General features: G+C 41.5%; 1 protein-coding gene across 1 annotated transcript in view; it reads left to right on the top strand.

The window, feature by feature from the left end:
• The window catches only part of KDM7A (lysine demethylase 7A), a 1,445,788-nt gene that overhangs the window by 306,764 nt on the left and 1,124,165 nt on the right, over positions 1–14,859 (top strand). Inside the window, exon 2 of the mRNA XM_044087282.1 lies at positions 492–577. Coding sequence (XP_043943217.1) covers positions 492–577 — 86 coding nt within the window. The remainder of the gene's footprint in view (positions 1–491; positions 578–14,859) is intronic.

Below are 14,859 nucleotides of genomic sequence, written 5' to 3'. Positions count from 1 at the left end.
TTGAGTGAACAAATGAATGCAACTAAGGAAGTGATTCATTTTAGCTGGGATATAGGATCTGAATTTTCTAGATAAAGTAAGGCCTTATTGCATTTAATTCTGGTTACTACCAAAAAAGCAAAGTCTGAACCAACTCTGTTTAAAATATTGAATATTGTAACAGAGAGAAAAGAACTGGAAGTGGGATCTTTAGAAAAGGGAAGGAGTAAATTTCATAGCAGTAAATGGAAATAGTGGGAACAATACATACAGAATAATCTGTTAAGGGAAGGCAGGAATTGAGCGATTTACGTAATGTCTGACTGATAGTTATAAAAAAAGAACATATGTGATGTAAGCGACTAGAAACATTTTTGTTTTCTTTTAATGTATGTTTACCTATGTTTTAAGTAATAATTTAATAAAGTTGTTAAAAAGAAAAAAGCAGCTGTGACTGCTTTGTTTTGTGCTGCTACATTTTAATGTACCTGATTTGTTTTTTTTTCTTCTAGCTGTGTAAAAGTAGAAGAACATTATGCCTTTGACATTGATCTGTACCATTGTCCAAACTGTGCAGTTTTACATGGACCCTCCCTAAGTAAGTGTTGGTTCCAACAGTTTTTTTCCTGGATGTTTAATCATATCATTCTTTGTAAGAAACTTCAGATGTTGTCATTGCATCTGTTGTGTTTGGAATATGAAACTAATTTAATATTCAACTAATAACATACGCAGCCAGTAGCAAGTTCCATCACATCAAAGTTTTTAAGCTGATAAAAATAATGTGAATACAATTTCAGTTCAATATGTTAGTTGAAACCTTTTATTATGCTTTATCTTCATTGTGTTTATAATGTAACCAAACATATTGACAACTTGCTTTTTTTAGTAAGAGCTTCTGCGTCTGTCCAGCCAATCGTTAGCACCCCCCCCCCTACTGACCTTGAGTTCAGCTCTTCTGACAGTGTGGAAATGAAAGGCACTACAACTGGGCTAACTGAAAGAGGATGTCATCATGGTAGCGAGAGGTGCTTTGTATCCTTGTTTGCATCTGATGAGGCAAGCAAAGAGGGCATTACTAACTACACAATAATCCAGCCACTTGCGGCAGACATAAGCACCCACATTACCACAGGGACCTTTTGTGCCCTCCCCATGTATGAGTGCTTCCACTCGCACACTGAGGGACACTCATTATCATGATAAATCAAGGCCACATCCCTGGTTAATAACTGCAACTTCATCACCTTCAAGCCACCACATTCAAACCATAAAGCAGCCAAACAGACCACCACTCCCTCTTCTGGGGTTAAATAAGCTGGTATTGGCTGCTCAGTCGTATCTCCCTACCTAACCCACTCACCCAGTGTTCACTGTCTAAGCTGCTATTTGATCTATGGGCATAGTCAGGGCAACAACTTTTTAAATGTTCTGAAATTTAAAAACAGTCCATATCATATATAGTTAGGTTTTGTAATGCCTTCTGTTAACACATTTTGTGTGTTTAGTTGTTCTTAATCTGTCAGGAAAGTGGGTTGGTCCAGATAGGAAACTTTTTTTTTTGTTTACAACTATAAACCAGACCATAGGCATTTTATAAACATATTTGCATAGATGTCATATAATATAGTGTGTGTACAATATACGTACATACAATGATGTATATGCATGTACACACACCTAAATATATGTGCGTAATTAATTTAGCATTGTAAGCATTCAAGTATTATGGCCACATGTAAAGCCTACAAGTTGTACATTTATGGCTTTTGTAAGTGGTGTTGATTTGTAAATGAAGGGACAGTTTTGATTTTGGAACACTGAGTACTAGTCTTAGGCTTAAAGGTAAGTTTAAAACCATACACATGTGGTAGATTGTGCCAGTTGTGTTGTTTTTTTGTAGAATAAGTGAGCATTTTTATGCTATCATGTCCAAAACAAAAGTAATGTTTTGCACAAGCATACAATTACTTACAGTAATTTTAAAGACATTTCATATTTTGTACTAGACAGCGTTATGATGAGAGCTATGATGGGGAGATGTACGTAGTGCTTTGCAGTTAGCAGATAGCCCCCTGTCCTAAATGATTGCCTAAATATCAAGTTATTCTAAAATCCTCCAAAATGAAATAAATTGATCCTACTCACTGTTTTAAAATTAGCTAGTGATTGTTTTATGTTTTTACTTGAATTTCGTTGGTGTTGACATTTTGATACTAAAATAATATATATGGATTAGTGTAAGTTTTCTTATTTCTGATGGTTTTGTCAAAACAAAAACTTTTGACTGAGGCTGCTATGGACACACATCTTATCAGACTGTACATTTAACTGAGATAGCTTGGAATGGAAAACCAAAAATCATTTTATCTGAGGGTGAGAGAGGTATTCACCAAGTTTTATTAAGGGAGAATGTAGAGGGCTCACTCATGTAGGTCAGACGTGCAACTTCAACCCTGAAGATCATATGTCTATACTCTCCTAGAAAACGCACACAGAAATTCACGGATCACCCCCCCCCCCCCAAATCACCCCTTTCACTCAGAAAAGGAGTATGGAATGTTACTCACAACTTGTAAGCCCAACACAGCTCAAAAAGTCAGGAACCACGGTAGTACTGCAGTTAGTTTCTTTTATTAAAAAAACATGCACCAACGATGACACTATTAGTTGAGCGCTTTCATCTAGTGAATCTAGATTTCTTCAGAACATCAGTCAAACTGTTTGAATACACTTTAAATACCTTAATTACCCGCCTTTTTCTAAAAACAATTACCCAATTTCATACATTTAACCCTATGCATCTCTTATGCAGTAAAATATCCATCTCAGACTTGATTAACCATCTTGTCCTTTAACTCTATTACAAACTTACTGCATAATGTGCTGTTGTTAAAATATAACTTAGAAACGCATCAGTATTCACAAATGAATCATATTATTACTGTATGTGCAAATACTGCTGTTATAAATTAAAAAATATATAAATAAAATATGTTATGTTATGCTAAAAAAATACAAAATTTGATAAATAATTTGATAAATATGCAGTACAAAAAGAATCAACCAACACAATACCTGTTGTTACATACATAGTGATAGCTTATCTTGTATAATATCTAACATTTTTTTATTTACCTCAATATTTCCACAAATTCAAGATTATACGCTCACTAAGGGTTTGGTAGGAATTACTTCATTTAGGCCAGGTGGTGTGGCGGCCTCGAGCCGCAGCTGCCACTTGATTTCTTGTTCTCCCACAATGGCCTTTGTATTACCTCCTCTAGGATTTGTGCTGACCACATCCAAAATACCAAATTTAAAACCCGTGCATGTCTCGCTATTTAGTATATGTCGGGACAATGCATTATTGGTATCGTTTCTCTTAATGCAATAGGTGTGGTCATAAATTCTGTTTTTAAGAAACCGGTCCGTCATTCCAACATAATAACTTTGACATGTGTCACAAATAGCTAGATATACCACATGTCTAGTTAAACAATTACCATGTTTAAAATGAACCTTAGTTCTATTTCTGTCCTTTAATACTATGCTTTTGCCTTCGTATATATACTTACAATAATTACAGCTCCCACACTTCGTAGTACCCCTTTTGAAGTTCTTTGTGTCTTGTATAGCACTCTGCCTTATTTCTATGAGCCTTTTGAGGCTATTACCTGTCTTATAAACAAAATTGGGTACAGGGGGGATTTTGTCCTTAATCAATAAATCGCTTGTCAAAATGTGCCAGTGTTTGGTAATGATTTGCTTAACCTGCTGTGTATAATGTCCATACTTCACAATACAGGCCCTATTATAATATTCACCCTCTGTATTGTTGTGTGGATTGTTCTTTTGAATACCTATGCCTAATAGTGGGGGAAATTTTCTACCCCATTCCTGGGTTACATATACTGTTAAATCATCCAACATCTTGTCAGGGTATCCCTTTTCTCTGAACATGGCCACCATAAAACTGACCTCTTTAAGCATAGTACCCCTATCTGATGTCATCCTCGCTGCCCTTATTAACTGTCCTTTCACTATATTGTACTTGACTTTGTATGTATGGGCACTAGTGTAATGCAAATATCCATTGCTATAAGTCTCTTTTCTATGTATCCTGGACTGAAATGTCTTTCCATCATTATAGACATATACATCTAGATAGTTTATTCCTTGTCTATCAAATTGGTGAATAAATTTTAAATAATTAGTAGTACCATTGATGTAATTTATAAACTCTTCTAATTCTTGACTATTACCTGTCCATAAAAGAAACATATCGTCCAGGTATCTTACATAAGTTTTAATTTTGCAGTATTTGCACATACAGTAATAATATGATTTATTTGTGAATACTGATGCGTTTCTAAGTTATATTTTAACAACAGCACATTATGCAGTAAGTTTGCAATAGTTTGCAATAGAGTTAAAGGATAAGATGGTTAATCAAGTCTGAGATGGATATTTTACTGCATAAGAGATGCATAGGGTTAAATGTATGAAATTGGGTAATTGTTTTTAGAAAAAGGCGGGTAATTAAGGTATTTAAAGTGTATTCAAACAGTTTGACTGATGTTCTGAAGAAATCTAGATTCACTAGATGAAAGCGCTCAACTAATAGTGTCATCGTTGGTGCATGTTTTTTTAATAAAAGAAACTAACTGCAGTACTACCGTGGTTCCTGACTTTTTGAGCTGTGTTGGGCTTACAAGTTGTGAGTTGTGTTGTGGACTTCAGGAACTTTTGTGTGAGTATGGAATGTTAGTTTAGCCTTTCACAAGGATTGTTTTTCAGTCCTTTCTGCCCTCTGTGCTTGGATCTTCTCTTTCACATGCTGAGGTCTCATTAAGAGGAAGAGAGTTCCCTATTCCTCTGAAGAAGAGGAATTCTTTGATTCTGACAATGAAGGAAGGGCTTGATTATGCCTCTCAAATTCCATCTCCCACTGAATATGAATCTTGAAACAGAGGACACATTATCATCTGACTTTGCTAATGAAGACATTTCGTTTGACACAGCAGCTAAAATGAAAGATTTTTTTTAATATTGGAGTAAAGAAGTGGAGTTATTTTATCCTAGTACCGCCCATGGTCGAAGTGGACATGATCTGTGTTTCTGACATCCAAATGGCCGTGATGTCATACACAAGTGATGCATGATTGACTGGCATGGAGATTTTCCAGCGGCCTCATTCATCTCAGGATTGACTGACATTACGTTTCCGACGTTACATCCTCCAGAAGAGCAGTTTTTAAAATCTGTCCCTGTTTTTGGGCCCTTTACCCCCCCCCCACACTTATTGTTTTAGGCTTTAGGTTCATAGGTAGGTACTAGGCTATATGCCCAAAGGCATTTATAAGCCTAGCCAGAGTGTGCCGGCTTTCGCTGCCCCATTGATTAATTAACTGATCCTCTGTCAAGCAGAGCCAATGAAGTGATGCCAAAGGTGTATTTTCTGTTACCCATCCACTCGTCAAGGTTTCTCTTGAAGAGTGTTAGTGAGGGGCTCTGCCTAATGTAGTTTGGAATTTTGTTCCAAAGCATGGGGAGTCTCTGTGACAGGAATCTATCCCTCCACCATGTTCTATTTATTGTTGTGGCAAGGTTTAGCTTACTAGAGCGTGTGGCTCGCAGTTTCTTTAGGTGGAGCATGTCCATCAATTCTGAGTTGGACATGGCTTTGTAAGTCAGGCAGAGATCACCTCTGTATAAGCGATATGCCACTTGAGTACAGCCGGAGTTTTTTCAGTCGGGCTGCATAGGACATATGTTTGAGGCCAGTAATCCTCTTGGTGAGGTACTTTTGTGGTCTTTCCAGCTGTTGGAAGTGTCTTGTGAGGTACATCACAAATGGGGCATTGTACTCTATGATGGGTCTGATGAGTGACGAGTAGAGGGGCACTATAACCTCTTTATTTCTAGATGCGAACCCTTTAGTAATGGCCACATAGAAGGATTTCCTAACTACTTTGGCAATGTGATTGTCAAAGGAGAGATTACTATCTACCTGGGTCCCCAGATCTCTTATTACCTCTTCTGTATTAAGGGGGCTGCCACCTATGTGGTAATTCGTGGGTGTTTTGTTTTTCCCCAAACGGGATGACTATGCATTTTTTGGCATTTATCTTGAGGCCATGACTTTGACACCAGGTGTCCGTCTCAGTAAGGCCCTTTTGGAGGATGTCCATGTCAGCCAGAGAGTCAGTTATGGCTCCCAGTTTGCAGTCATCTGCAAACTTGGTTAGCCATAGTCCTCCTGTGTTTGTCTGTACGTCTGAGAAGTATATGCCGAACAGTAGGTGTCCCAGGACCGAGCCTTGCAGGACACCACTTGTGACTGTTTTAGAATCGGACCTGGAGCCCGCTATTCTTACCATGTGAGTTCTGTCTGTAAGCCAGTTTGCAACCCATCTCGTGGCGTAGGGGTTTATGTTCAGGCTGGTGAGTTTTTCTATAATACCTGAGTGGGGAATGGTGTCGAAAGCCTTGGCAAGGTCAAGGTAGGCTGTGTGAACCACCTTTCCCTCGTCTATGGCCTTGGTGACTGTCTCGAAGAAGTCATCCAGGTTTAGTAGGCATGATCTGCCGTTAACAAAGCCGAACTGGGTTAGGTCATGTGTTTGGAGGTTCCCAATGTCTTTGTTAATGAGTTCCATGATGATGCGCTCCATAGCCTTGCAGACCAGGCTAGTCAGGCTTATGGGGCGATAGTTACCAGGTTCAGTTGCAGCCCCACCTTTGTGGAGAGGAATAACAGTTGCTGTGCGCCATTCTATGGGCACGTAGCCTGAGGAGAGGCTGAAGTTGAATAACGTGTTTAGGTGGGGGGTTCGTTCATTCTGTAGTTCGTGCAAGATGCAGCCTGGGACACCATCTGGCCCCACTGACGCTGTGTTTTTGGCTTTTGAAAGGGCTGTTTTTACCTGTGCATCTGTGATTTCCGGGACACTACACTTTTCCGGTATTGTTGTGGGTCCTTTTGGGGGTGGGGGGGGGGTGAAGTTTGCACTGAATCTGTCTGCCAGGATGATGTTCTTCGTGTTTCAATGTTGCAGTCATTACATTTAGGGTAACCTGCTAGCAGGTTGCCCTCAGTCAGCCTGAATTCCAAAGTCTTGGGTCCTGCGCCGGTTGCTGTCTCCTCTTCCATGATGTCAGGTCGTCTGGGGTATAAAACAGGCAGCCGACGCCATTTGCTTTAGTCTTTCTTGCTGCGCGGTGCCCGAAGCAGAAGCAGTTCGCAAGTGCCGCTCGGCCGACTCCTGAAATTTTCGAATTCGAGTTTCAGAACCAAAGTCTTCAGTAAAGCTAAGTACCCCATTAGGGAAACATTTTTTTCTTGCTCCATACCAATGTCCGAAAAAGCTAATAATTGTATTACTTGTGGGAAGCAAATACCTCATAAGGATTTTCATTTATACTGCATTCCTTGCCTAGGCCCTGATCATAACATGCCTAGCTGTCGGTTTTGTGCTAGATTTAACCAACGCACTATTAAGCGTCTGTATATCTTTGTCTCAAAATATTTTGGAAACAGATTTAACTTTCCTGAAATGTCGTCGGATAGCAATCTGACTACCGGAGTACACAAAAAATGCAAAGAAAGGACAGAGACAGACTGTGGTCCAAAACCGACGAAGCTTCTCCTAAGCCAGTCGCCGGTTTGCCGGTACTCAGTGAGGCGCTTTCGCAGCCCTTGATACCCGCTACTTTCGAGTCACAGGCCCCTACCGAGACCCAGGTGGAGTCCGGCACACCACGAGATTCTCAAAGTATTGTACCCATGGATGTCTTTCCCTCAGATGGGTCCGGAGCCGCTCAGCAGGCACTGGCTTCTGAGGGTGTATTCAGGCCACAACGTTTTTATATAAAACCGACGCCAGCTTCAAAATCTAAGACAAAAGCAACTTCTAAAGCTAAAAAACCAACGCATGAGCCACGTGCACAGGCCTCTATGCCTAAAAAACAGATGATCAAAATGGCTGAAGACCTAATTACCTTGATCAGGGGTTCCCAACCCCCTCCTGATCAGAAGCCTAAGCAAGATTTACCAGAAAGGCTCATCCAGACTCTGCTACACTTTGCTGTGAAGGAAAGGTTAGTTTGCTTTTATTTTTTGTATTACTGTATTGCCTTTCTATATTTTGAATACTGTAGTTTGTTTTCTTTACCTTGTGTTTTGCTTGCATTCTGTTTTAACAGCATATTAAAACTTCAAAAGAGACCACAGCTCTCTCTGTTCTGAGTCCGGCAGAATTTAGCAGAATTTTTTCCTGCCCTCCCACTCATTTAAGTTGTCTTGTTAAATACCACTGTCTTTCTAGTTGCCCGCCTCTTATGTTAATCTGACCATATATCTCATTTCTCTCTACTTTCACTGGCTTATGTGAGTAATCACAAAATCATCATTTTTGAAATCCCACCCCTTCAATTATTTAAATTTATTGGCCATCCTACAGTATTTCATAGTACCAAAATACAAAAGTGACCACCCCTTTCAATCCATCTTGCTGTTTTAAAAATAGTAACTCTCCACTAAACCTTAACTTTTTAAACATATAAAACTCAAGTTACCTACTTTCACATCTAACTTCTCTAGTGCACACTGCAGAGTGCATTCTTTTCAATCTTACCTTTAAGCATCCCTGTGACTAGCACTTTCTCTAATACCTGCTGGAAAGCACTAGTAAGCCTTAAACTCATACAAACACTGAACTCTCCTTGTTAACGAGGAGAAATTAATAGTAGGCACTAAACAGCCTATAATTGCAAAGTACCTTGCTAAGGAAACAGCTCCTATACTTTACAAAGAAAGAAAAAAAAGCCCCAAACCAGGCATGTCCAAGGGTCAGCTTCCAGTGATTTCTCCTGTCCACCTGGTGAATCTGGGCATACTGGGGCAATGCAGCAATTGCCTCATGTACACAGACAACCCTCTCCTCCTACCACAAAACACTACAACCTGTGAGAGATGCACTTACATAGCCAAAATGGAAGCAAAGCTCTCTCCACCCAAGATTGTGCTAAACAGTCAAGAGGAGAAGGTTAACACCCACACTACACCTCAAGCAACACATAGCCCTTCTAAACCCGCACCACCAACACCCACATATAGCAACACTAAATCCACATATGCAGAGGCCCTTAACTGTAACCTGCCCAAGAAACTAAGACCTCTGAAGCTGAAACGCAAACAAGCACCAATCACAACCAATGTGTCACATAGATCACAACACCAGTGTGCCACCCAGCAACAGCCCCTAAGGCAAGACAATGTACCTAACACTTTAGTCATAGGTGACTCTATAGTCCGGCACACTGATGTCCCTCTCACCAGGTTGAATAAGGAGAAAATTACAGTCAGCTGCCTGTCGGGTGCCAGGATCCGCCACATAACGCATGCACTCAAGTCACTCCACAACAAGTACAAATATGACTCTGTCATTGTCCATGTTGGAGTGAATGACTTGAGATGTACCTCCCTGGACTACATGAAAAGAGACATGGAAGAGCTCTCGGATCATGTGGCCAAGGCAGGTATGACCCTAACCCTGAGTAGCATCCTGCCTTCGCCCAGAATGATACCACAATATAAGGATAAAATGATTGACTTCAACAATTGGCTAAGCTTATGGTGTCATTCAAAGGGGATCCAGTATCTGTCTGCCTGGGATGACATGATTGACAGACCACGATGCTTTGCCAGAGATGGTCTGCACCTGTCGCCCCTGGGATTCAGGTTACTGGCTAAGGCTCTTGCCACCCCATATAGTGCCTTTTTTAGGCAAACTTCAAAGGACAAAACCACCACCGTAACGGGTACAAGCATGCAAAATCTGAAGGTAATGCTACTCAATGCTAGAAGTCTAAACCTCAAAATGCACTCTCTCGAGGCACTCCTAAAAATGGAGAACATCAATATCTGTGCAGTAACTGAGACCTGGTTCAAGGCTCCAGAGAGCACCCCTGCAATACCAGGCTACAACTCTTACCACACTTTTCGCCACCAAACCAGGACCGAAACACTAAAGGTGGAGGAGTGTCAATATTCACCAAGGATATTCACACCACCAGGCTAGTTGGCCAACACAATGTGTCTGAAATTCTCCAAGTGCAACTAACACTAGGTAAGACTGCAATCCAAATTGTAGCTTGCTACAGATCCCCACCATACCCCAAGATTCTCACTACACCTTTCTAAACATACTGGAAAATATTAAGATAGAACCAAACACCCTAATACTGGGTGATTTTAACTACCCTGCCATTAACTGGGAAAACTACTCATGTCCCAACACCTTTGCAACGGTTCTTGGAATTCATAAATTCCAACGCCCTGGATCAACTAATCCATAGTCCCACCAGGGGCTCCAATATCCTAGACCTGGTCATTACCAACATGGGAAATCAATGCTCCATACCTATGGTCACCCCCTCGTTAGTCAGGTCTGACCGTAAGCTAATCACCCTTAACATCCACATCCCACCCCCACCCCAGTAAAGAAACCACCATAAAAAAACTTCTCCAAAGCCAACTTCATGCTACTCAAGTCAGAAGTGACAAACTTCATGACACCCATGCAGACGGGAACTGAAAGCTCAACTGCTGAATCCTACACTAAGGCACTGTACGAGCACATCCACTCATGCATGAATCATGCCATCCCAAATAGAACCAAAGTGCTCTCATCCAAAAAAAGGAAGCCAATCTGGTGGTCCCCTGCCATAAACAAACTTTACAACAAAAGGAAGAAACTTTTGCAGAAAAGAGGAAAATCCCAGGATGCAAAAAACTCCCTTACTAGCCTCAGTAAGAAACTGAGATGCCTCATAAAATCCTCCAAAGCTAGTTACGAAAATAAAATTGCCAAAGATTCCAAAGACAACCACAAAGCATTCTATAACTATGTCAAGAATCTAAATGGCAATGCTCAGATCTGCTCTGAGCTAAAACAGAATGGCATTAAATATACTGATCCGAAGGATATTGCCAATATCCTGGCAGATCGATTCAGTGCCAACTTCACCCCCTAAATGGCCCATCTCAATACCGGAAGATTGCCAAATTCCAGTAATAACGGCCACACAGGTACAAAACGCACTCTCTAAAGCCAAGAATACAGCATCCATGGGACCAGATGACATCCCGGGCTGTGTACTCCATGAACTACAATATGAACTGGCACCTCACCTAAGTGTCATGTTTAATCATAGCCTCACCTCAGGTTTCGTGCCCACTGAGTGGCGAGAGCTACAGTTATCCCAATCCACAAGGGGATCCACCTTGGATCCCGGAAACTACCGTCCCATCAGTCTGACAAGCCTTATCTGCAAGGCCATGGAGCGTATTATCATGGAACTTATAAACAAAGACATTGGCAACCTTCAAACACTGGACCCCACCCAGTTTGGGTTTGTGAAGGGCGATCTTGTCTCCTGAACCTGATTGACTTCTTTGAATCAGTCTCCAGAGCCATGGACAAGGGTAAGGTGGTCCACACAGCCTATCTAGACCTTGCCAAGGCCTTTGACACCATCCCCACTCTGGAATCATAGATAAACTTACTAAGTTGGGCATTAATCCCTATGTCACCCAATGGGTTGCTAAATGGCTTGCTGATAGAACCCACACTGTAAAAGTAGCCGACTCCAAATCCAGCTCCAGACAAGTGACAAGTGGAGTACCTCAGGGTTCAGTCCTGGGGCTTCTCTTGTTTGGCATCTACTTCTCTGAAGTACAGGTCAACACTAAGGGACTCTGGCTAACAAAGTTTGCAGATGACTGCAAACTGGGAGCCATTATTGAATCCCCAAATGATGTGGATACTCTACAAAAGGGCCTTACAGAAACAGATGCTTGGTGCCAGAGACATGGGCTCAAGCTCAATGCCAAGAAATGTATTGTTATCCCCTTTGGGAAAAAACATGTATCCATGAATTACCATATAGGTGGCAGTACACTAAACACAGAAAGTGTGATAAGAGACTTAGGGACACAGGTGGTCAGTGGTCTCACCTTCGATAACCACATCGCCACAACAGTCAGGAAATCCTTCTATGTGGCACACCTCATCACGAAGGGCTTTTCATCCAGAAAAAAGGAGGTCATTGTCCCACTGTACTCATCCCTCATTAGACCCATTATAGAATACAACGCCCCATTTGGTATGTACCTCTCAAGACATCTGCAACAACTGGAAAGGCCTCAGAAATACCTCACTAAAAGAATCACAGGCCTAAAGCAGATGCCCTACGCTGACCGCCTTAAAAAACTCCAGCTATACTCTGTCACATATAGTCTACTCAGAGGCGATCTCTGCTTAACATACAAGGCCATGTCAAACCCAGAGCTGTTGGACATGCTACACTTAAAGAAATCCCAATCCCTCAGAGCTACGCGCTCCAGGGATCTAAACCTTGTCATCACAATAAACAAAACATGCTGGAGGGATAGGTTCCTGACCCAGAGACTCCCCAGACTCTTTAATAGATTGCCCGTACATGTCAAGAAGAGTGCCTCTTTGGACCTCTTCAAGAGGAACCTTGACGACTGGATGGGAGAAAGGAAATTCACCCCAGGGATCACGTCAGTCGCCCTGCTAGACAGGGGTCCAGGAAAGTAAATAATGTGGGAAGAAATAGCCAGGGAATTGTTATGGCTAGGCTTGTATAGGCCCTAGGGCTGATAGCCTAGTACCAACCTATGAACCTAAGACACTGATTATGAATCTTCAGACCAGGTTTCTATTTCTTCTGATTCCTCTTCTGATCAGGCATTATCTATACCACCCTATGAGGATTCTGATGCAGAGGAATCTATCCCATCTGCTTCACCTCCTGAACATTATTCCTTTGGAGAAACCTTGTATACTTTGAGGGAGCATTTTCACTGGGAGAGTCAAGATTTCTCAGAATCAAAAAAAAAACTCAGGGATTTCCTTCTCCCTCAGCATAGGCCTTTAGCCATACCTCCTGTTTTAGACATTGTGGATGATGTGTTTTCGGAGTCAAGCTTGACTCCAGACTCCTTACCTTCGGCTACCAGCAAGCCAGACAGATATTACAGAGTTCCTGACTCACAAATTTTTATTTAGAAACCCTGCTGCTGACCCTGAAACTATTTCACTGGGCCCAAAAGGTGTTAAGGCCTCAACAGCAAAATAAATCCTACCCCCTCTGACAGAGATTCAAGGGCACTGGATAGATGGGGAAAGAAGGTTTATACATCTGTAACCTTGGCAATTAGGGCCTTAAACTGCCAGTTTCATATCCTCAGGTATCAACAACATACTATGGGATTACTGAAACAGAAAATTGTGTTGATTTCTGAATGTGCAGAAAATGAAGAATTGCAGGAATTATTGCTTGCAGCAGAACAAGTTGGAAAGCATACTTTGCAATGTGGTTTTGATTCCTTAGAGGCCTCTTGCAGGGCTGCAGTTACTGGATCTGTTATTAGGAGGCATGCCTGGCTAAAAGAGCAAAATTTGCCTGATCCATGTTAAAGCTAAATTGCTGGATGCACCTTTATAGCATGGTACTCTGGTATTAAGGCAGAAGAGGTTTTAAAGAAAATTGAAGACAAAGCTAAGTCTATGCAAACTGTAAAGGACCACCAAGATTCAGTAGACACTGGCCTACAAAAAATTGGTCATTTCCTGTGTCCGACAGAGCTCAACAGGGCAAATCCAGATGCCCTAAAGGTTCTAGATACCAGTCACAGGATTCTTACAGGTCAAAGCAATGGGGTGCTTCTGCTTCCAAATCTGGAGGAAATAAAGCGCAACCCTACAGTAAACAGTCTCAGTGACTTCCCTCTGCCATCACCAAGCACTTACCTTTTCGCAGCACCCTTAGGAGGAAAATTAGCACTTTATGCTCAAAATTGGCAGTTAATAACACAGGACAAGTGGGTGTTAAACATAGTATCTCAGGGATACAGATTCCATTTCCATACTCTGCCAATTGCAAACAGTTGGCCAGGTCTGCCAAAAACTCAGTGGTCAGAGGCACAGAAACAGGTTATGTCTCTCATGGATATGATGGCTATTCAGCCAGTACCAGAACAGGAAAAAGGACAAGGTTTTTATTCAAGACTGTTCTTGGTACCCAGAAAAGACAAGGCCTGGCGCCCAATAATGGATTTATCCATTTTGAACACATACCTGGACATTCCAAAATTCAAAATGCTAACTTTGCAGCAGCTTCTGCCCATGCTGGGCAAGAACGCTTGGCTGGTGATATTAGACCTAAAAGAGGCATACCTGCATATCCCAATAAGGGAATTGTGCAGAAGATACCTCCATTTCAAGACTGGCTTTATGCATTACCAATTCTCTGCACTGCTCTTTGGCTTATCTGCTGTGCCCAGGGTCTTTACAAAGTGCCTGGCACCAGTAATTGCATTTTGCAGACAAAAGTATACAAATATATCCTTACTTGGACGACTGTCTCATTCAAGCAGAGAACAAGGACATTCTTTTTCAGCACCTGGCATTTGTGAAAAGGCTTCTAACATGCCTAGGGTACACAGTAAACTAAAATAAATCACAACTGGTACCCTCTCAAAAGATAACATTCCTGGGTGCAAGCTTTAATGCAACTGCCCAGATGGCTTTCCTCACGCCAGACAAACAAAGGCAACTGACTACTTACTTCAAATTGGTGGCAACAAAAACCCAGTTATCTGCAAGACAAACTGTGCAGGTTTTGGGGTTCATGGCATCCTGCATCCTACTGATTCCATATGCAAGACTGCATATGAGGAAACTACAATGGTATCTAAAAAGTTTCTGAAGTCAACATTGTCACAGTCTGGAAACAATGATTCCTCTCATTTCCTGCCTACAACAGGAGTTTCTATGGTGGGCAAAG

This window comes from Protopterus annectens, chromosome 11.part0, assembly GCF_019279795.1.
Source record: "Protopterus annectens isolate FY-2018-M chromosome 11.part0, PAN1.0, whole genome shotgun sequence".
Taxonomy (NCBI): domain Eukaryota; kingdom Metazoa; phylum Chordata; order Ceratodontiformes; family Protopteridae; genus Protopterus; species Protopterus annectens.
Note: the sequence above shows the minus strand (reverse complement) of the source record. Positions and strands in the feature narration are given on the sequence as shown.